This window comes from Alligator mississippiensis, chromosome 7, assembly GCF_030867095.1.
Source record: "Alligator mississippiensis isolate rAllMis1 chromosome 7, rAllMis1, whole genome shotgun sequence".
Taxonomy (NCBI): Eukaryota; Metazoa; Chordata; order Crocodylia; family Alligatoridae; genus Alligator; species Alligator mississippiensis.
In genome coordinates, this window is record NC_081830.1 from 20585001 (window position 1) to 20609071 (window position 24071).

Sequence of the window (24071 nt, forward strand, 5' to 3'; positions counted from 1 at the left end):
CTAGGTAAGCTGGTCTCCTGGGCAAGCTCTGTGCTCTTGCGGCCTGCTGCCTCTTTTGTTGCTGTGGCCAGAGGTGCCGAGTCAAGAGGAGCAGCCGACGGCTTTTTTTCATCCAGAACTGGGTGACACTTAGTGTCTACAAGGAGGAATCTGCCCTGCCAACAGAAGACATGTTACCAGTGTTTCCAGTAGCCGGTGGGGGGAGGAAGAGCATGTTTTTGGAACTAAGTCCCACGCTGCTACGTCAGAACTAGTAGAGGTCAAGTCCTGATGAGGGAAAAGTGGGTCTTTTGGTGTGAACAGTGTGACTGGTGTCTTTGTTTATCTTGATCAACATGGGGACCCCATTCAAAGACACCAAAGCCCCCAGTCTTCATCTCTCTCTTTCCACCTCAGAGGCACCGAGTCAAGGGGTGCAGCAGCCTAGAGGTTTGTATATGGAAGTGCTTGCTAGCCTGGTGGGGAGAGTGCTGGCCTAGAGGCTCAGTGTTGTCGGTTTGAATTCTGGCTGAGCCAGATAATGCCCGTTCCTGGGCAAGTTCTTTGCTCTTGCAGCCTGCTGCCACTTTCATTGCTGTGGCCAGAGGCGCCGAGTCAAGAGGAGCAGCCGAAGATTTCTGATCCAGAACTGTTTGGTAGCCTGGTGGGGTGAGTGCTGCCTTAAAGACTTGGTAGCACAGGTTCAAATCCCACCCTGGCATGGTGAGCAGCTTCCCTTGGTAAGCTGCTCTCTGGGGCAAGTTCTTTACTCCCCAGGCCCCCTGATTCTTTCCTTGCTGTGGCCAGAGGTGCCGAGTCAAGAGGCGCAGCCGACAGGTCCTCAGGAAGGAGAGCTTGCTGGCCTTGTGGGTGAGGCACTGGCTTGAGACACTGGTGGCATGGGTTCTAGTCCTGTGTGTGTCTGGTCCTGGGTGAGTGATCCTGAATGAGCAATTGACCTGTGGCCTAGCTGCCCTCCTTGCTGTGCTGTTTGGGTGCACAGCAGTTGGGGTTGGCTTTACACTTCTCAGCAAGCCTTAGGCTGCTGTGCAGGTGCCCACTGGCATGTGGGTACTGTTGCCCCAGGAGCTTTTGGAGGTCACAGGGAGGTCGCCAGGTGTACATGTACAGTGGTCCATGTGTATGTAGAAGTACTACTAGTCTGGTTTTGAGACTCCCGGTGACTAAAAGGTGTATACGTAATCAGTACACAGAAGTGGACCACTGTACACTGGATGTGTACACCGGGAGTGCCAAAACCAGACACCCCCAGACCCTGGCGACCTCCCCATGACCTCCAAAAACTCCTGGGGCAACAGTACCCACATGCCAGTGGGCACCTGCACAGCAGCCTAAGGCTTGCTGAGAAGAAGTGTAAAGCCAACCCCAACTGCTGTGCACCCAAACAGCACAGCAAGGGGGGCACCTAGGCCACAGGTCAATTGCTCACTCAGGATCACTCACCCAGGACCAGACACACACAGGACTAGAACCCATGCCACCAGTGTCTCAAGCCAGTGCCTCACCCACAAGGCCAGCAAGCTCTCCTTCCTGGAGACTTGTCGGCTGCGCCTCTTGACTCGGTGCCTCTGGCCACAGCAATGGAAGTGGCAGCAGGCCACAAGAGCAAAGAACTTGCCCAGGAAAGGGCATTACCTGGCCCGGCCAGGATTCAAACCCACAACACTAAGCTTCTAGGTCAGCACTCTCCCCACCAGGCTAGCAAGCACTTCCATATACAAATCTCTGGGCTGCACCCCTTGACTTGGTGCCTCTGAGGTGAAAAGAGAGAGATGAAGACTGGAGGCTTTGGTGTCTGAATGGGGTCCCCATGTTGATCAAGATAAACAAAGACACCAGTCACACTGTTCACACCAAAAGACCCACTTTTCCCTCATCAGGACTTGACCTCTACTAGTTCTGATGTAGCAGCGTGGGACTTAGTTCCAAAAACATGCTCTTCCTCCCCCGCCCCCCGGCTACTGGAAACACTGGTAACATGTCTTCTGTTGGGCAGATTCCTCCTTGTAGACACTAAGTGCCACAGGGTGAGAGCCTCAAAAACCACAGTGGGTTTTTGCCCCATCCTGAGGTGCCGTGGTCTGTTGGTTTTTGTCCTGGGTCTGAACCTCCATTTTTCACTTCCCATCAGGGGAATGGGTCCAGCTAGGTGAGAGCAGGAGCACCTCACCCAGGAGCCCCAGCAGCATGGCTCTGCTCCAAGTCAGGTCAGTCTAGCGGGTCTACCCTGACTTTGGGGGCTACGTGGTGAAGTGCTACGCCCAGGTCAGACAGCCTGGGAGGCGAGTCAGGCTCCGGGGTGGGCACAGGTACTGCCTGCCCTCTGCCTTTTGCATGAGCCAGCCTCAGGCAGCTCCTGCAAGCCCCAGCCTTCAGGCCTCATTTACTCCCCGCACTGCTTCCTCCCGCTGTGCCTAAGTCTCTCTGTGCCTGACTTACCTGGAGCATGGCAGGGCCTGTGGCTGCACATGGGCACATCCATCTGCAGGGGCTGCGGCTGGAGGTACAATGTGAGGAGGCTGCAGAGGCCTCTGCTGGGGCTGCCCCTGGGTAGGGCAGGCGGGAAGTGGACCGGTGCATCAGCCACTCATGCTTGGGACCCTGCAGGGACTCAGAGCCACATGTCGTGGAGCTGGACCCATGCCAGCCCCGGTGCCCTGTCTCAGCCTCTGCTGGGGCCTGACACCCCAGAGGCAAGGGCTCCCCTGCAAGGGTTGAGGCCTTTGCCTCCCCTTCCAGCCAGCCCTGCTGTGGGGGTTTTGACTTTGGCTCACCCACCCCAGCTGGGCAGAGGCAGGACTGCTACAAAATGACCTGGAGAGCTAGCCACCACCTCTCACTGTCTCTGCTGTGAATGCCCCAGACCCTATGGTGCAGGAGCCCTGTGGCCTGATGTAACACAGTGGGGTCATGGCATCCCTGGCTGAGGCACAGGTTGTGGGTGATCGCTCAGCTGGGCATTTGGGGAGGGATTTCCAGAGGGGCTGGACAGCCAGCCCCCAGCCCCAGCCCTTATCACCTGCACATGTCTGGACAAAAAAGCCCCGCTGGGGTACCAGGACACTCTGAGGCCCCTGAGCCAGCTCCCGGTGACATCAGGTAAACACGGTCTCAGGAAGGCTTTATGGACATTCCCAGCTCTTGCTGTGTGATTTAGGCAGTGCAGGTTTCAACCACAGATCACACCTAATTTGGGAGCAATGCCCGCAGCCACCCTGGCATGTCACAGCCCAGCACAAACATGCTCCCATAAATCAGCTCCCCCATGAATCCCTGCCTGGTGGTGCCTGCTCATCCTGGCCATGGGGCAGGCAGGAGCAGGTGCCTTGGCTAGCATCTAGCGGGAGGGTACTGGGAGTCATCCAGCACTGAGTACTCCTCAGGGCTTTGCCCCTGCACCTGGGGCAGGGGGAAGGGAGAGCACTGGGACCCTGTGGCCAGGACAAGTGGACATCACCAGGCCCCAATCACTGGCCAAGCTCCAGGTACCCACATGCATAATGCAGCCATGTGCTTGATGAGCTTCATGCTCAGTCCCTGTCTCAGGGGACCAGGGAGCCAAGGGCAGCGCAGCCCAGTCCTTCCCCTCCGTACCCAGGGACGAGCCATGCTCTGATGCACAGAAGATGAAGGCAGTACAAAAGGCAGCCTGGTGCCCCAAATGGGGTGCACCCTACCCTCGAGGGTTGTTGTAGGGCAGGGCTTAACCCTGCCACATGCCAGCCTTGCTCACCTGGGGGTGAATCATCCCGATGTCCAATCAGCCACCCCCGGCTCTGCATTGGCAATTGGCTGGACCTCAGCGCTGTGCAAGGAGCTGACCACACCAGGAGCAGGCATGCGGGGAGGGCTGCATGCCATGCTGAAGTCACAAGTTAAATTCTGGGAAAGGCCTCCATCACTGGGTAAGCAAAGGGCTGAGTGCATGGGACTTGAGGAGCCACCTGGCAATGACAGAACAGGATCATACGAGATAGAACAGGATCATATGAAGGATCATTATGAAGCCAAACACAGCCTACCCAATGACTCTTTGGATGAGCGGCAGTGCTGAGCCAGCGCTCCCTGATGGCAGACCCCATCTCCCTCGCAACATATTTTCCAAGCTGGACCCAGAAGCCTTGGGCCAGGCAGCACCCGGGATGAGGGCAATGCCCTGTTAGGGGATTGTGAGACGAGGGCTCGCATCTGTGGGGACACTCACCTATGCCCTCATGCCAGGTCACAGCTGGCTTAAACCAAGAGCCACCCGAGGCAGAGACCCACTGGCAGTGCCAGGCGACGGGCAAGACTCTAGCATCCACAGCCCCTGCTCTCGCTCCTCTCGCCCCTTCCTACTGGAGCTTCCCTACCACATGCCCATTGTGTTGCTTCTTTGACGAGCACCAGGCACTCATGCTACCAACACAGGCAAGAGAAAGGGCACATGGAAACAAATGGCATGCCAAATGCTCCTGCTTACCAGCTCCCTCCGTGCAGCTCTGCTGACCTGACTGCTCCTGTTGAACCACGGTACTATGTCAGGGTCGCTTCTAAGGACCTTGCATGATGGACACATCCAGGGCTGGACATCTTTCCATCTGTTTGCATGCACATCTAGTCCCAGCACCTGTAGCTGCGTATGAAGGGTGTCTGTTTTTCTGCAAGGGTAGATTTTGTTACATGGGTGGACAAGTGCCCATGCCCACAGCTTAGGTGCAGGAAAAGGTGGATTTTCCTTCACAGTGTTTCTCACAACGGAGGGCAATAATCAGAAGAATCTTGTAGCACCCTATAAATAGCAAAGTACTCACATGAGAAGGCATCCTTGTCACTAGGGACAGCAGCTACAATATTCTGCACCAAACCTAGTAACACAGCCTCAAATGAACAGCTTGCTTTGCTGACCCACTTGAATGCCCATCTGAATCAATTAAATCTGCAACTACCCAGGAAGCACCAATCTGTGATGGATCTATGTTCAGCTGTGCACAAATTGAAATAGTGAGCCTTGATTTAACTCCTACAGCTGCATGAAAGAGCAGAAATGCCTGGTTGAGGGGAGAGACATCCCCTTCTTCCCGCTGGATGTTTTCCCAGTTCAGGAAGCCTGACTCTTGGCCTCTGATTATCCTAAAATAAAATGACTGTACCTGGGAGCAGCTCTGCTTGGATCCAGTCAAACACTTCACCAGTTCCCATGCCTAGACCATCTGATTACCACCCTGAACTCAAGGAGGAAAGTAATTGGTACTTATCACTGTCTTTCTTCCCAGGCTGCAGGAAAAATAGCCTCCTTCCTAGTGTGCGTGAGACAGAGAGAGACCGGGCATGCGTGCCATGTGGGTGGGTGTTTATGTGATGAACTATGGTGGGCAAGCTATTTTTGTGCAAGTGCTGAGGCCAAGAGCTTGGGTCACCTCCTGGAAAAGGCCCGTCTTCTCCCCCACGCGCTGCAGCTGTGAGTTGAGTCTTTTGGGGGGCCATGGATTGAAGGCAGAGCCCATCCCTCGGGGAGCAGGGGCAGAATATCAATTGCTCCAGCCCTCCAGGCCCCTCTCACTCTGCCCAGTCTGAGAAAACACCTCGTCAGCATGTATCTTAGCGCTATGTTCAGGCATTACAGAAAGGAAGCAGAGCTGGACACGCTCCTGGGCCCATTCCCAGCTGCAACATCCAGGAGCTGATGTGCACTCCCCTTTGTGCAGTGACTCCCATTCCCATGCCTGTGGGATGTCCTCCTCCACTTTGCATTCCCAAGCAGGGCCTTGTTCTGGCTGTGGGATGATTGGACTTCTGCTCCCTGCCCTGGGTCTGCTTAGAGCCTCCTTTAAGCCTCCTTGCAGGCCACCCCGTGCCCTGTGTTCTATCAGGACTTCATAGGGCCAATGGTCAAAGGCAGGACCTGGCGGCTGTGGGGTGACTGCACTGGACCCCCTAGTTGAAGGCAGGCCTGGCTGCAGCAGGGCCTCCTCATCTTCCTGGGTGAGGACAGAAACTTGTTTTTAGCTGTGCCATGGCCTCATCTGCCACCCGCAAGCACCTTCTGGGTCTGATTCTTTGGCCATCTCAACACCACAGGATGGCAGCACCTTGTTGGGCAGGATGTCCTGTGACACCTGCAGAACCTCCTTCTGGCTCAGGGATGAGTGTACTGGACCCTAGACGCCTGCCACTCCTTCCCAGGTCTGATTAGGAATGAATTGGACCCGTTTGAAGGCAGAACCTTCCTCCCGCTCTAGGGGTACCTCCTCTGAGCCCTGGTGGAGGGCAGAGCCTGGCTCCAGCTCAGTGATGAGCTCCTTGGATCCCAATTGCCTGTTGCTCCTTCCCTCATCTAATTAGGATCTATTTGGACCCCTGGCTGAAGGCAGGATCTCGTTCCCTTGCTAGGAGGACCTCCTTTGAGTCCTGATGGAGGGCAGACCCTGGTTCTCATTTTGGGATATGCTCTGGGATAAGCAAACTGGGCCCCTTCTTAAAGGCAGGACCTCCTGCCCACAATGGGATGATCTCATTTGACTCTTACTTCATTTGACCATGGGCTGAGCTCCTTTGCAAGGAATGAGCCAAGCCCTGGCAAAGTCCATCTCTCCTGAGACCTTTCAAGCAGGCTCTTCTGCTAGCAGTCCAGGGCAGCAGGTCATGTTAGGTCCCTCAGGAGCTTCCCTTCTAGCGGAGAACCCAAATGATCTAATTTGCGCTGTCTGGAGTTTTGTCCACATCCCGCATTCAGGTGCCAAATCATCCATCAGGCTTGAAACTGGGAGATGCTCTGTTTTTTCCAGCTCCAGCTGCTCAACAGAAGATGGATTCCCTGTGAATGTGATATACTGAACTTTCCTGAATATTCCCTGTGAGCTCCTGGATCTTGCCTATGAATACTGATGAATGGCAACTGTTCCCTGGTAATTCTGCTGACCTGAAATGAATACTAAGAGTTCCTGGCTATTCTCATATAATCTCTCACAATCTGTGGTTTTACTGAAGAATGCTAAGTGTTCCCAGGGATCTCCAACCACGCTTCTTGAATAAGGGATGTAGATGGGTATTTTGTGGCTATATGCACCTTAGCCTTGGATGCTAATGGGTCCCAGGTGTTCCTGACCAATCTCAAAAAATATTCAGCAGTGCCAAAGAGCACTGACAGTCCTTTTTATTTTTGAGGAATGCTGAGAAACAGCCAGGAATGGAAGAAAAATGACAGACTGGAAAGAAGCGTTAACAGATCCTTGTCTGTTCTTCCTGATGGTTTCTGGCTGTTCCTTATCTTTCCTTGATTCCAACACAATGCTAGCGGTACCTGATGAATTGTCAGGCGACAGTTAGATAGCACACCCAATTAGTTATCAAACATTGTTTTTGCAACTAAAAGCAAAATCATAGAAGCCTCACAACCTTCCACTGGTTCTCTACCCAGCGACGCCTGCGGTGTTCCTTATTGCTTCCACCCAATTCCTGCCTTAGCAATACTAATGAATATGGGGGCTCACCTGTTTCTAATGACCCAGTTTATGAATAACTTCTACCTACTTATTTAAAACAGAACTGCAGTGAAAATTACTCATGCTAACTCACAGGAATTTGTAGGACTGGGTCACCAAAAATTAAGTCCTTGTGGAGAGAGAGAAAGAGAGAGAGCGAGCAAGCAGCACCATTCCTACTGTATTAAGAACCAGGCACAGGAATATCAAATGATGTTGAAGTTCATATGAATATAATTCACATTATGTGAAATCTAGTTAGTGGAAATTACCCACTGCATATTGTTATGTATATTGTATAATATACCTCCTTTATAATAGTAAATATATTATATAGAGATACTTCTAATGTATACATTGTCATATGTGCTCTTTTTAATACCTATTTTGATAGCTGTCCATACCTGTAATATATAATAGCTATCTATATACCATAATAGGCACTAATTATCTCATATATAATAGTTATGATGTATAATTACAAGTGCTGTAGTTTCCTTTTAAGTCAGTGATTCTCAACCAGGGTGCTCAGGTATACTGGGGTGCTGCCAGATCCTCTGAAGGTTGGCACAAGATGCGGTGTAAGCAGATAAGGTTAGTAGATAAGTGCAGACTTAGGCTTGTTTCTGCTTGGACAATCCTTTGCCTGCCCCCCCTGCAAGGAGGTAAACTATGTAATATGGTGTATAAATTATTTTTTTGAAATTGGGTGCCACTCGATTCACAAAAGTTACAGATGGGTGGGTGCCATAGGTCTAATTAGGGGTGTCTTGAGGCCAAAAAAGGTTGAGAACCACTGCTTTAAGTATTCATTTCATTGCATCTACTATGTAGCATACTGAATCATACTTAATTTTGACTGACTTTATCTGAATCTGTCTGTATATATATATAATCTTTACACATGTGCACAATATGTAACATGAAAAAACAATGCAAGAAAGCTAGCTACCCAGAACTTGACTAAAAATGACTACAAAGCAGTATCCTGAAAGAGATTTAAAAGAAGATGAAAAAAAAATATAGACAAGATAAAAAGCTCATATTGTCAGCAAACAAGGAGAAAATGTTTCACTTATAGAACTAGACAGAAAGTGATATAGGAAATAGACTCACTCCATATACATTTATTAAGTGCAACTTTCTCTCCCTCTCTCTCTCTTTCTCTCTCTCTTTTTAGATAAAAAACCTCTTCATGAAATAAAACCCCAAAGTAAGTTATTTTTTTTCTCTTGTAAATATAATCTTTCTCATCTTTGCTGACATTGTTTTACTTGTTTAAGAGCTAAATAGAACTGAGGGTTATATGAAAGACATGTGGACCTATATGAAGCATTTTTCTCCTGACTTAGTAATGATAGGGCGCGTCTACATGTGCCCCTGATTGCACAGTTGGTACTGCTAAAGCAAGTACTAAGTGACTCCGCAGTCCCTACTGGTACTGCGCAGTCCCGGCAGCACACGGGTCCTTTTCGACCCTACTGCACAGTAGCGGCAGCATCGCGGTTAGTGCCCACCGAAACTACATTGCCATAGCCTCTCGTGTAGATGTGCCCATAGAGCTTAGAATAAAAATTTTTAAATGACTGTTCCTGTGAATCGAACAGTAGGCTTCTCTGCATGTTTTATTATTTTGGAATTGATTTCTTAATCTTAATAGTGGACACAAGAGTCAGAACTTCTTGACAGTTTGGCAGTCCTAACATACTCTGTTTTCTGAGGCTTTCATATAGCAGACTCTAGGTATCAGAATAAATGATAATTTTCATGGGGATTCACAAAGTTCAGTAAAAACAATTTAACAGACTGAGCTTTGCTAATACACACATGTTCTGAAAGAATCATTTGGGTTCACAATCAACATCACCAACTGTTATCTGTTATAGTCATAAAGGCTGGAGGTCTCAAACACAAATTGCTGCAAAAATATAATGTCATAATACCGAGAAAAAAAATGCAGTTATCCTCATGGATATCTGGAGCTCTTAACTGGCTGAAAGCATCTAGCCTTCAGCTTTTCCATTTATAATGCACCGGAGTTGTATAGGTGTCCATCCTAAAATTAAGCCCATGACTGCCCAGTGACATTGCATAAGAGGTTTTCCCTGCACTTTTTCCAACTGTGAAGTGTTTCTTGGGTTAATCAAAGCCCAAAGCCAATAGAAGGCAAATCTAAGCATGCTCTGGTTAGCTTGCATTTTTCAACCTTGTAACTTTCTCTAATCTTTGTTTTAGTGGGATTATACCCCTACAATCACACGCTGTGGGTCTGTGCCGTAATTTTTGTGTCAGAGTCTATTACGCTACAGTTTTATTTGTGCATTTCCCACTTAATTATGGGATCCTAACAACGCATCAGTCAAACCGCTTTCATTTCTGGTTCATTGAAAATATAACCTTAATGGAATCAATTTTTGTACACACGGTTCCTAGGAGAATTAAACTGTGTTTCTTTAAGATGTGAGGTTAGAAGTATGTTATATAAATAGAGTTTGGCGCTGTTCGGTGAAACAGGGCCTGAGTTTACGACTACATGAATCATCATTGATGCAAAATCAAAGTCAATTATGAAGATAATTGAGAAACAAGTCGTTTTGCTAAAAAAGCCGTGTACATGATTTTCTGGCTTTGAGTTGCATTTCCTATCCGTTAGGACTTCCACATCCTTTAGGAAGGGTGTACAGAGAAAAAAAGTTCCAGTAGCTGGAGGGTATGAACAGAGAGAGAAGTGGGAGCAGGGAGGAAGCTAGAGAAATCTTTGAAATCTCCTAGCAAACTGTAATGGCAAACTGGTGGCAATGTAGGCCCTGAATCGCTCATGAAAAGCACTTATTGTAAATTAGATAATTTAATCAATTACGTTTCCTAATGTACTAAACCAAATGTTTCATTTTCTGCTTCTGCACATCTTAAATTATCTTCAGGTGCTTTATGAAACTTAATCATAGTTAATAGAAACTTCATTACCGTCAGATGTGCTTTCAATAAATGTTGTGTAACAATGTCAGGAGGTGGAGTGAAATATAGGCTACAATTACCACAAACATGTACCTTGTAACAAAAAGTATAAAAACTTATTGCTGTAAGAGAGATGCTGTCTCGTCTGGGTTGGGAGGATGCAGACCATTAAATAGTAATTGGTTGACTGCAATTTTTTTTCAGTTGAATCCCTTGGGGGGGAAGGGGGGAACAGGGGACAGGACATATAACCGCAGGAGCAACATTGCCATGGTTCCTTTTTCTTGAATTTTTCTTATCCCAAGGGAAGGAAATCCTCCCTAAGAGGCTACAGGGGAGAAGAGATGAAAGTGTCTTGAAATAACAATGCCCCAAACACAGATGAAAGGCAGCGCTTCTAAGCAGCAGTTTCCCATAGACCCAAATTCAGACAAGTGCCATTTTTGCTCCTTTTGACAGTGATGCTTTGTAATGATTTATAGTTGGCTATTACAAGTTCTCCTTGCCTCTTGACTCTTAAGAATCACTTCTGCTGTTGCATTTTCCCTTCTTAAGGAATAGTTGTGGTGCGTTCTTATTATCTTCTAAAATCAAAGCGATAAACATCGTACAAAAGATAAGTTTTACATGAACAAAACTGGTTTGGTTTATTTTGGCTTGCTGTAATGAGAACCCCTGGCAGACGTTCAAGTAAAAATGCAATGGGATCTGATGTGTGATCAACACAGACATGCTTCCTGCCATGCCACATGCACATGGCAAGAGGCATGATTGTGGGACTGAGCATCAGAGCCCATCATACGTTACTGCCAGAGTAGGGGGAGCCTAGGATCATGAGGCCCCCAGACTCGCAGGAGCATCTGGCCACATGTTCAATTAATGGTGTGATAGGAGCCAGCCACAAAGTTCTTACCATATAACCACATGGTTATTACCATATTTGTGGTAATTTTATGGAATGCTTTTGTGGCTTATTCCTTGTTTTATGATGCCATTAACTGCTTTAACATGGGGTTGTGTTACAGTGTGTGGCAGGGGCCTAGGCTTTAATTATTCTTATTTGCATCTATAACATGTACATGGCAGTCTTGTGCTAATATATGGAAACTCAGAATTGAAACTGGCTGACCCTTCCTCGTCCAAATCAGAGTATCAGTTACTTACATTATTAAGCTACATTACTTTTAAGATTTTAGAAACAGAAATAACTATTCATTACACAGTTAAGGAATTTGCTCAGTGAATTTATCCCAAGAGTTTTTAAAAGGTGACATGCAATATTTTAAAAAGCTGAGATTTACATATCCCCTTCTGACATCGAGGGCTAAGTTATTACCTGTGCGACTGTGGCAGAAGCATATTTGTGCAGATAGGTCAGATTCTGACCTCAAATATAAGTGACTGCCCATTTCAAATGGGGAGGGGCAGGAATGCAATTAAGATTTTCCACTATTTTTTATAGTCAAAGTATGAATAAAGGAAGTGCTTCCAAGGAAGTAAACATTCAAAACAATCATCAACTCACACTAGTCCTGGAAAGACATGGGAAGCTGATGCAGTTGTTGACTGATTTGCTTTACCCCTGAACTATACACCACCTTTCTGGAGTTTTACGGGTAAATAACACACTACTTACTCCTGGTTCAATTCACTCAGTGCAGTCACTGCCCACAAAATTAATTCAGGAATGGAGTTGGAGTTAATTACCTAAGAATAAAATTGCTCGTTTTGGGAAGTAAGTGAGAAAAAAATGTGCACATAGTTGATTCATGCTCCCTTATGTTCCTGGGCTTTGCATGAAACAGGTTGAATGCCAGTTTTGGGACTAAGGCAGTGGACTGGGGACTCAAGAGAGTTCAGTACATCCTACCAGTTCCTGTTCAGATGGTTAACTGTCTAAAACAATTTACAAATGTCCAGTTTTGGGGTCTCCAGCAGAAAGGAAGCACTGTTCCCTCTTGATATTCCCAACCACTTTTGACAGGCTACAAGACCGCCATAATTATGTTTGCCTAGAAGAAAAAATCAGTAGGAATGAAAGGCTCCAACATCACCAGGGTACCATATGGGATCATTATAAACCTGTTTTTAAACACACGTGACTTGGGATACACTTTGCTCAAGATAAAGAACAAACAAAAAATATGGAGCCTGACATTTGACTTTTTAAAAATCAGACCGTTGTGCAGCAGCAAAAAAAGAAAGGCATCAAACCTGTGGCAAAGCCACAAGTCTCTGACTAAGAGTAACTGTTATTTTATTTTCAAAATGTAAAATCTTTTAAGAAATATCATGACCTTGAGAACAAATACAATCAGTCTTGTTTTCCATCATTTCATATTCTTTTCCTCTCCTGTTCTGAAACATTTCTAGAGATGATCTCTTCCTAGTCATTGAGAAATGTCTCAGTCCACATCAGTGATTTATCACTCAGGGAGGAATTTGAGAAAAACCTGCTAATTATATGGGGCTGCATTCACAACGAATACCCCCCTCAACCCATGCTGTTTTTGTACGGTTTTCAACTCCAGGCCTTCAAAAACATTTTTTTGTCCTTTGACACCACTTTGCCTCCCCATTGAACATACATACACATATGCACGCATAAAACTCTTTACTTAAAAATGTGAAAACCATAAACATTTCAGACAAGCTTCCTTGGGTGAATCTGATATCTTTTATTAGACCAACCCAAATAGTTGGAGAATAGTTATTAAGCAAGCTTTCGGGTTCAAAACCCTTCGTCAGGCTGAACCCGAAAGCTTGCTTAATAACTATTCTCCAACCATTTGGGTTGGTCTAATAAAAGATATCAAATTCACCCAAGGAACCTTGTCTGCCTATGTCCTTAGACCAACACGGCTACAACCTACACCCCCATAAACATTTCACACACCTACCGTTTATTATTTTGTTGCTAAAATTTGAAATAAATTACAAGGTACATCAGGGACAGAATTCGTGTGATTTGTATCTTTTATCAGACCAGCTATACAGTTGGTTGAGACAGACATAGGCAAGTTTTCACGTATCACAGTACCCTTCCGCAGGCCCCAGGGGAAAGCAGACACAGCAGAGCTAAGCAGCAGACGGACCAAAAGCTTGTGTAAAAAACTGGTCAAGCTTTTGGCACATCTGCTGCTTAGCTCTGCTGTGTTTTTTTCCCCTCCCAGAGACCTAAAGAAGAGTACTAAATACTGAAAAGATTGCCTATATCTATCCCAACCATGCAGTTAGTCCAATAAAAAAAGATAAGAATTCTTGCCTCTCTCATATTTTCTGCACCATCGTGACAACAACTTCAACACACCCCTACAAAGATGCACCATGACATTTTGAAAACTGATACATTTCAGTCAGATGTTTCTGGCTGAAAAATGGCAACCCCCCCAAAAAAAAAACAAACCCTACCCTTTTTCTCCATTCAGTAGTTGACATGTTAAATTCCCACAGCAATATATAAAAACCGTAAGAATCTAAAAACTTGGAGAGCTGCCCCCTTCATTAATACTGCCATGGAATAGCGGTGGCATTTTGTTTCTGGTAGAGCAGATTGAGACAAAAAAATCGGCTCCTGTCAAATAGGTGAAAAAAAATTCAAAATATTTATTTTGTTAAAAACTTTTAGGATTTGTCGAAAAAAAAATAATAATGCCAGATTTTTTGTCAAAAGTTTTTTGACTAGGAAACCATTTTCATTAAAAAGACCAATGTTTTTGACCGTCTCATATTTCTAGAATTAAAACAAAAAAAAAAATGGTGAGAGCTTTTCCTGATTGTTCAGGGTCAAAAATGTTGATTATAGCCTGCAATTGCTCTGGTTGGCAGCTAGGATTCTCACACCATCACCATAGAGAAGTACTAAAATAACACTGAAAAATCCTCAACCTAATGCTAAGGGCTGGATTAGCCTTAGTTGATCAAGGTTGCTAGCTGCACTGGGCGCAGACAGATGCAAGACTGAAGTGGCTTCAGTAGAGAACTAGAAAATCAAACCTAGCTAAGAAGGGTTTCTCCTGCATTGTGTTTTGGTACTTTTTGGGAACTGAGGAAGCCAACTCTAAACTTCAGCTGCCGTGCTAAATGAGATGGGTTGTTCCCTGAAAGTAATGAGCAAGGGGATGTGGTGGCATCGTCTCCCCGAACAGCCCACAACAGTAGAAACTCAGCTTTATCTTGGGAGGAAACAGGGATCAGCTATCCATTAAATAGTTTCGGTGAGAAAATAGTGGAACTACCTCCACAAAGCTATGGAGAAGATAAGGATGGCTGCTGAATCAAAAAAAAAGAAAAGAAAATATTTGCACAGTCTTAATTAGAGCTAATAGCCCACCTGTTTCACCCAATGGTAGGCAATGCTTTTTATTGTATTTTCTTTTCTTTTCCCTTTCCTGCTCCTAAAACACATCTCTACTGACATTTGAGGCTTGTCCAGACTCCACATGCCAGCAAGCTGGAGTGCCTTTTGGGGAAGTTCAGTAGAGCTTAGATGGTCAGCGAAGTGTCAGACAGTTTACATAAAGACATGGTGATCTCGAAAAAGCAGCTTTGCTCACAGAGTATACCCCACTTAGCGTTTTTTGGCCCATATCACCTTAGTATCCTGCAATCCTCTTTCTTTTTAAAATTGTTTGGCCACCTGGTTCATTCTCACGCTTTCTTTGAAATGCTTTCTTCGGCCAAATCGAATTGGGACAGTGATTCAGATCACCGAATTGAATCGCTGTCCCCTGAATTGGCCGAATCCGAAGCGAATATTAGCTGCTTCGCAGAGGCCTACTGGCTGTCTGTACCAGGCTGAATTCTGCTTTTTGATGTGTGCCGTTACCCTGTTTTGCAATTTACTCTTTTCACTCTGCAGTTCCTCAAATACTTGGCTTGAATTCCCTTTTCATTCTTAATTTCAGCATTCTTTGTTTAAAATAAATACACCTTTTTTTTCTATAGATGGTTCTACACACTTGGTAATCTAAGTACCACACTCTGTGACAGTAGAAGATATACAGCATGACCATATAACCACCTCTTTCTTTAAATTAGTGCATGGCATATAAGAAGATTATAATGTGTATATTAAAGCAAAGATGCTCTAAGAGTGTAGTCAGCTGTAACAACTGTATCAGCATCAGAGGATACTGATGAAAGCTCTTTCAGTGCAACTGTTATCCCATATGATTTTGTAGTGTGATGCAAGTTCAGTAAATCCCTGCAGTTTGAGCCCTGTTGTATTCAGAAGCAAAGTTAGGGCAAAACTACTAACAGGTGACTGCAGGATTGTGCAGATGTCACAGTAACATTGCAAGTTCAGATGTGTGCTCCTCAGCTGCAGCTCCCTCTCCTTTTGTGAAGCGGTTAAAAGATGTTTTGTCCATATGCTGGGCATCCTTGCCAATGAATCCGCTTTCATGGTACATGGTCCCAAATCCCACAAGATCTTATACACCAGGACTGGGCAATCTCTCACAAAGTGCTGAGAGTCCCAGTTTAGATTAACGAATTAGCTTTGGCAGATCTTGACTACCAAAGTTTCAAAACTGAAAAAACTTGATTATAGGCAGAATCCCAGGGGTGAGCATGGCTTGGAGTGCGTTACATGCCCAACCAAAAATATTTTTCTCTTAATGGCAATGGATGCTTGCAGAAATCCCAAATAATACCTGGGATTGCATCAGCTCCCTGAGAGCCCACAGAACTCTGAAGGCTGATTCCTTCTGCTCCACGGCATGTTTGAAAAGGCAAGGATCATCCATGTCACCATAAAACACATAGAAGAGGATGAAATAAGGGATGGAGGGGAAATTTTCACTAAGCTTGTCTCAAAGCTCTTCACCTATCTTTCAGTCATGATTTGCTTCTTCCAGGATGGGTTGTAGAAACCTGGAAACAAGAAATAGATTAGATGCAACCTGGCCCTTTACAGAACCTTCCTTGGGGGTTGCTGGTCTGGTGTCTCCCCTTAAAGGGATGCATTACATTACCGTATCAAAGTCAGCACCCCAGGGCTGAATTGGGGACTGATATATATTATGCCCCCCCCCACACACACACACACACTTGTGGAATATGCAGATATGGAGGATGCTAAGCCATGTAAGATCTCTGCTCTGATTTCATGGCCTCTAGCATAAAGAATGGCCATGCTAAAACTTAACTGCAGTGCCAACCATTTCCTTAAAGTAGCTAATTTATAAATTGTTCTCTGTTAATGCCTTTTCCATTTGTTAACTAATAAAAATGGTTCATGAAACAGGACAACTAAAGCAAAATTCACACATAAGGAGCACCCTCGGTGGCCTTGCTGTTTTGTTGTTGTTGTTTTTTTAATATATTGCCTGGAAATCTCAGCATATTCCTCATGGAAAATCATAAGTCCTAGGCGCCAAATGATGCAACTTAATATTCCTTTATCCTCCCAGGTATAGCAAGATGCTTATTATTTCTCATTCTTGTGTTGGGGGAGGGAGTCAAGGGATCTGCGTGTGTTTGTCACTAATTATTTGGTGTCTACCTTCTTTCCTTTCAGATATCGAGAATGCCAGTGATATTGCCTTGTACTCGGGTCTGGGAGCCGCAGTCATTGCTGTAGCTGTGCTAGTAGTGGGCGTTACTCTCTATAGACGGAGCCAGAGCGAGTATGGTGTGGATGTGATTGACTCATCTGCGCTGACAGGAGGCTTCCAGACATTTAATTTTAAAACAGTCCGGCAAGGTTAGTGTTAGGTTTTCATCTTCCTCCCTTAGAGCATCTATGGAGATGGATGCTGCAGCCAGCAATCAGAGAATGGCAGCAGGCAATCCCCAGCAGCTTGATACTAAAGGGGACTCGTGCAAATGGGATGCGTGTGGTCTTTTGCTGGTCTCTGCCACGGTCTTGCTGTGGGAACAGAAGATGAGCCACTAATTTCATATGGTCCTAATTTATCCCACTGTATATGCTATGAAAGTACTGAATACCTTATAGATTTTCTGATGGCAGATTCTAGTAAGCATGCATAAATAGCCTTTTGTACGTTCTGTTCAGTAAAGCTAAGCAGGTGTCAAATACATCCTGGAATAATATTTGTTTGGATAAAAGGTGGGATTTTGAACTGAGGTGGTGATAAATTTAAAACAGTGCATTTTATTTATCTGATTCCCATTATTATAACTAGATGGTAGCCTTATTGTAGGTGGGATGGTGTGTTGGTGGGATGTGAAAGCAGTCTTGTATTTTTTCCTTCCTTTCGGGAAGTGAAATATGTTGCAGTATTTGGGGGAGGTGAGGGGGGGGTTGTTTGTTTTGTTTTTTTAACATAGTTTTCTTTCCAAGGGACTTATTCCTTACCAGGTGCTAATTATAGCAAGAAATTGAGGAGAGGGAGGGGAGTGGAAATGAATGCCTTTATTTGAAGATTCAAACCTGTTCTGATGAGTGGAACATAATTTTAATGATGTCATTTTCACATTATTTGAGATTAACTTCTTATTTAATTTGGAATTCAATGTGCTGTTTAAATCCTGCTTTGGGATTTGGGGCTTTTTTAATGGTACATAAACAATGATCCAGGGCAAAGTCTAGAGAGGCGCAGATCATTTCTCTTGTTAGTCTTATTAGTGAAGTTTCAGTCTCTTTTTAGGATTTATGTAGTTTATGTAATTATAGGATTTTAAAATTAATAATTGTAAGACATGGGAAAAAAGGGAAAAGCACAGCAATCCGCCCCCCCCCCCAAACCAACCAAACAAAAAAACAAAGGAGAGACCCCCTCCATATACACACACACTACTACTACTTCACATCTGATTCTTACCCTCACCCTCACTGCTTATGGATGCATCTCTACTTAAAATTTGATGCACAAGCTTGTGTTTTGCTGCATTCAGGCCAGCGGGGCTTTGAAGCAAAGTTCACCGAAACCAGTGGGAACCTCTGTATTGACTTTCGTACCTTTGGGATCTGGTTTCCAAATTCTGCCTTGTGATATTTTCAAAGTAAAGCTCTTTAGAACTCTACGCAGCAATGAAGGAGATGAAAGCACTCCAATAACGTGGGGAGGAGTATGATATAAAACCTAGAAAGATGGTTAGGGATTGGAGACTCTCTCCCACAAAAAAAATTCTGAAACCTGCAAAACCTGAAAATGCCTGGATTGTTCTTCCCTGCATCATGTCTTTTATGAAATCTACCCTTTTATGGTGTGATTTAGTAGCACAGACTTTGACGTTAAGAGCATAGGAAAGTAGGGCTGGAAAGGACCTCATCTAATCTAGCCCCCAGCTCGAGACAGGATTATCTGTGACTGAGCCATTCAACCCAACTGTCTGTCTAACCTACTCTTCAAAATTTCCAAGGATGGAGACTCCACGACTTCTCTACTTAAGTCTGTTCCAATGCTTGACCAGCCTCGAAGTCAGAAATGTTGTTCTAATCTCCAACCTAAATTTCCCCTGCTGAAGCTTGAGTCCATTGATTCTAGTCCTGTCCCCTACAAACACAGAAAAAATCTCCATCTTCTTTGAAATTACTCTTAATGTATGTGAGGACTGTTCTCAATTCCCCACTCAGTCTTCTCTTCTCCTGAATAAATAATTCTAGCTCCTTGAGGCCTTCCTCATAGGTCCTGCTTCCCAGGCTCCTAATCATTTTTGTCCCTCTGCACTGGACTCTTTAATCTATCCATAGGTAGCCACATCCTTCTTGAAGTGTGGGGCCCAAAACTAGACACAGTGCTCCAGCTGAGGCCTCACCAGTGCTAAACAGAACAGAAGAATCACTTCCCTGAGTTTGCAAGTGGCACTCCTGTTAATACAACCCAACATGCCATTGCCTTTTTTTTTCCTTTGGCAAAAAACAGCACACTGTTGGCTATTTATGGTCTGCTGCAACATCCATGCCCTTGTCTGCAGCACTGCAACCTTGCCCGTAATGACTGGCTAGGTTGCAGTGCTGCAGACAAGGGCATGGATGTTACAGCAGACCCCCAGTCTGTATATGCACATGCAATTATTCCACCCCAAGTGCAGGACTTTGCACCTATCCTTGTTGAATCTCATCTGATAGATTGTGGACCATTTTTCCAGTCTATCCAAGTCACAGTGGATCCTAGCCCTACCCTCCAAAGCGTCGGCAGCTCTACCCAACATGGTGTCGTGCACAAATTGGCTAGAGATGCACTTCATCTCATTGTCTAAACCATTAATGAATGATATGAAATAATACTGAACCCAGCACAGACCCTGGGAGGACTGAAAATCCTCAGAGAATTGTCAGATTCTATCGCCCTGCCCCAGCACCCTTGCATCATTCAGTTAGTGCAAAGAAACTGGAGTATGATATTGTTTTGCTCAGAAAAATTACTCATTGCTAGCATCAGGCCAGTATGCTCAGTCCCCAAACATCATGCAGCAGAGGTTGAAGATGAAGTGCAGCTCTTCCCTGCTACTTTACAGTTAAATGAACAGTCCGTGAGCAACCCTTCAGCTGCTTTAGCTTCTGTTGAGGCAGTCACAAGTCAGCTCAGAAAAGCATTTCAGCCCAACTATGTCAGGGGAGAAGATGAGCCGTAATATTCACAATTGTGTTTCTGCAATGAGTAGTTTCATCTGATTTCCCCAAATCTGAAAGCTTCTGGTATAGAACAGTCTCTTTTCAGAATCCATTTACCACTTTGAAGGAAAGACAAGCATTCTCCAAGGACTAGGATATGCTGCTATAGCATACTGAAAGCTAGCAGCAGAACAATGTTAAATAAAATGATATATATGCATAAAGGTATGCGATATTTCTTAATGTCAGTGAGGAATAGGACAACTTAGTGAATTGTCTACTTCCCTTGGATAGGAAAGAGTTGAGGTCACTGGGAGTTCTTCTCTTATTCCCAGTTTAGATTACAAGGACACAGACAGATCAGTCACTTGGAAACAAACATCTAGATGCAACCTGGTTCTTCCATACCATTTGAGCAAGTCGATGGACAAGAAGCATGTTTGCTATGGTTTTATACTGGCACCAAAGCCATCAAAAATACTTTTTAAACTGGGTCTTTGAAATGGCCCTTAAAACAATTGATAGCCACAAAACAAGTCTTATTTAGTTTCATTTTATGGGAAATAATACAAAATGCAGTATCTTGCTAGAAAAATGCAAATGCAGTAAGGCGGTTGTTATCCACAATGAGTATGGAGCCAACATGTCTAAAGCCTTGTTTTTCTTTGGTGTTGGGAAATCTTTGGCAGATGCTAGAACTGCAGCAGATCATTTGTCGGAAATTCTGCAGCAGATTTGACAACAACAATATAAAAAGCTCCAATATCTTGTGTGAAATGGGTTTCCCGAGTGATCCACATCCTGTACTTAAAAAAAAAGTCAGTTTTAATGTTGCTAACCCAACTTGAAACACCTAAAATGGGCCTCATTTTCAAAGATTCAAATGAGCTCCGACTTTTCTGAAAACCAGACCTCTGCTACAATTTCAGTTGGGAATCAAAAATCGAAAGACGATCTTAAAACTTTAGGGCTTAGATTAAGTCATTTCCCCTTTTCACGGGGTATTCTTTGAGCCAAAAAATGTCTGAGAATTAGATCTGAAGCCATTTTTTACTACAGAAGTGTTGTCCCACATTTCTGTTCAACCTAATTTCCTTTAAACCTTCATCCGTCTGTTCCCATAGGCTCATTGAAAAGGTTTCCAGGAAGAAGCTTGCTTTTCTACGCGGTGAGGTTGCATTTTTATATATATATATTTATCACCTCCCCCTCGCACTTCTTGGCTACACATGCTTTGGAATTGCCTGGAGCATAAAAAACACTGTGATCAAGTATCCTTTAGATCTACTGCATTGTTTCATCTCCTTTGGAACATTACCCTATGAGATTCTCATTTGTGAGAGCATTAGAAAGGGAAACAAGAAGCCAGATGGGAGATAGCGTTGAGGTCAGGAGGAGGATGCCAGGGTGAAGAATTCATGCTGATTTCACTCGGAGCAATCATCAAAACAACACAGACAAAACCTCACATCTAAGCCTTTTTGGAACGCTACATTATATAGCCATCCCTGAGGATAGCTTTGTTTTAAAGTTTTAACTGGGTTGTATTTTTTTTTTCAAGCTGACAGAACAGTGAGATGGAAGGAGTGGATCATGCACTTGGCTTGCATAAATAAATTAGGATGATTCAGCACTAAGGCACACCATCCAAGTGGACTTTGCCTCAGCAGGGCTCTGGTACCTATAGAGAACTACAGTGACTTCGCTGACGTTCCTTGTATGCTTGAAAGGACTGAGATCTGCCTTTCTGGATCAGGGACAAAATCATAGTATTTAGGTTACAAAATCATAGCATTCATTTAAACAGTGCTAAAACTTGGGGGAAGCACAGACAAGCTCTTCAATATTGTGAATATCTAGTACAGCTCCTGTCAACTGAGGATGACGGAGCACTTCATTAATTAAACATCACAACATTCCCCGTTGTTTAGGGAAGTACCATTTCTGTTGTACTGACACGGAAACTGAAGTACAGGCAGACAGGTGACAAATGGGATTTTGAAAGGCATCTCCGCTTGATTTAAGAGCTCAAATTCGCTGCTGTGGGATTAGCGTTTCTGGAAATGCCAGTTGAAGTGACTTGTCCCAGATCATGCAATAATTTTGTTGCAAAGCCAGAAGTCCAGGCTAGGCATCCTGATTCCCAGTCACCCACCTTAGCCACTGAGCTGCCCCCCAAATCGGAAAATACTGTGTGAAATGAAAATGTGACCGAGTGGAGTGGCTGTGGAAGGGTACCTCGCTTCCCTGTACTCCCTCGGTTGCTGGAATTCAATCCTAGCATCTCTAGGCATGTTAGTTGGAAAGCCTGTGCACAAAAGAGTTTGCCTTTCATGTAAAATGTAACTGAGTGCTCAATCAATTCCCTTTCATCAGGTAACTCCCTCCTTCTGAACTCATCCATGCAGCCTGACCTGACAGTGAGCAGAACATACAGCGGACCCATCTGCCTGCAAGACCCCATGGACAAGGAGCTCATGACAGAATCATCACTCTTTAACCCCTTGTCAGACATCAAGGTCAAAGTTCAGAGTTCATTCATGGTTTCTTTGGGGGTGACAGACCGGGCTGAATATCATGGAAAGGCACATTCTGGGACATTTCCTCATGGGAACAACAGAAGCTTCAGTACAATACATGCCAGGAACAAAACCACTTATATTCAGAACCTTTCCTCTTTTTCCACAAGAAGTGAGCTGAGAACGACTGGGATTTTTGGCCATCTGGGGGGCCGGTTAGTGATGCCAAACACAGGTGAGTTGATCCCTTATGCTCATGTGCTTTAAAAATGGTTTTATGATATGAAAAAGAAAGCTCTGTTCTTGGGTGCTCTCATAATTATAGGCATATTATTCATAGATCATTGCTATTAGCAAATGCTTCGGTTTGGTAAAATTACAGCCAGGGCCAAGTTCAGAGGTGGGTGTGACTTCCTTGTTAGGAAGTAGGCATTATGTCTGTCTGAGTTGTTAAACCTACACCTTTGCATGGCCTCCTTAGCATAAAAGTCACACCCCTTTAGACTTCTTTTCACTCGGTCCCTGCTCAATTAGTGGGGCTTCTGGCAAGAAGCTTATTACTAGATCAAGATCCCTAGCCCTGATGGACAAAATGAAAGAGGACACTAATGATGTTAAAGGCTGAACCAATGAAGTCTGTCAGAATTCAAGATGATTTTGCAAGAAGTCTATGGTGTATAAGAGTGCAAGACTATTGGGAGGTTAGGGATGTGTATCTGCTAGTATAATTAGTTTGCTTTTGTTTCTTTTTTTTTTATTTCCTGGCTTTCTTTTTCTTTTAGCTTAAGTCTATTTCAAAAGATTCCCATTGCATGTCACTTCAGAGTTATCTGATAACTCAGGACTGTCCTGAACATCGAAATTTTACTTACAATGTAGATATTAAATACACACCACTAAGAGGTAAAGTCTATTATGAAATGGTATCCATGTCAGAATTGGCCTGATACCAGTATTACCAGCTGATTCAAGCATCAGTTTGGGATCTGGTGATTCAAGACTTCTGCTTCATTTGACAGTTGTGCTTAGTGTAGCCAGACTTGCTCCCAACGGTTTGAATAAAGCTCTCCAAAGCCATTGCACAACTTCCCCTTCATATGCCATACATGCAGCACTGAAAATATAGCTTACATTTAGAACAAATGAACAGCAATATATCATTGGAAGAGATGAAACTGAGCTCAGAACAATGCCCAACACACCAAATGCATTCCTGTCTTCCTGAAGGATTTTTATGTTCAAGAATTAATATTGCAAACTCAGGCGCACCAAATCAGCATTGCAAAGTTCACTTTTGAAAGCTAACTCAATGAAGATTTACAGATGATAGGATTCATAACGTACACTGATATTTAGATGAAGAAAATTGAGGGCAGCGAAAAAGAGAACACAAACGATGATGTGGTTGGCAGTAATGAGTTTCCCCATCAGCTTTCTGGGATCTGGGAAAGCTCAGTTGAAGGGTTAAGAAAGGCATGCATACTTTGAAATGTATCTGCTATGCAAAAAATATTAAATAGAGAAGAACTAAAAACAGGTTGTTCTGTTTTCATATCAAACAAAAGGCTGCCAGGGTAGCAGCTTTCCCCTCTCCCAATCAAAGCT

General features: G+C 44.5%; 1 protein-coding gene across 1 annotated transcript in view; it reads left to right on the forward strand.

Moving 5' to 3' along the window:
- The window catches only part of UNC5D (unc-5 netrin receptor D), a 350696-nt gene that overhangs the window by 269017 nt on the left and 57608 nt on the right, over positions 1-24071 (forward strand). The window contains exons 8-10 of the mRNA XM_059730699.1: positions 8644-8676; positions 16945-17130; positions 22324-22701. Coding sequence (XP_059586682.1) covers positions 8644-8676; positions 16945-17130; positions 22324-22701 — 597 coding nt within the window. The remainder of the gene's footprint in view (positions 1-8643; positions 8677-16944; positions 17131-22323; positions 22702-24071) is intronic.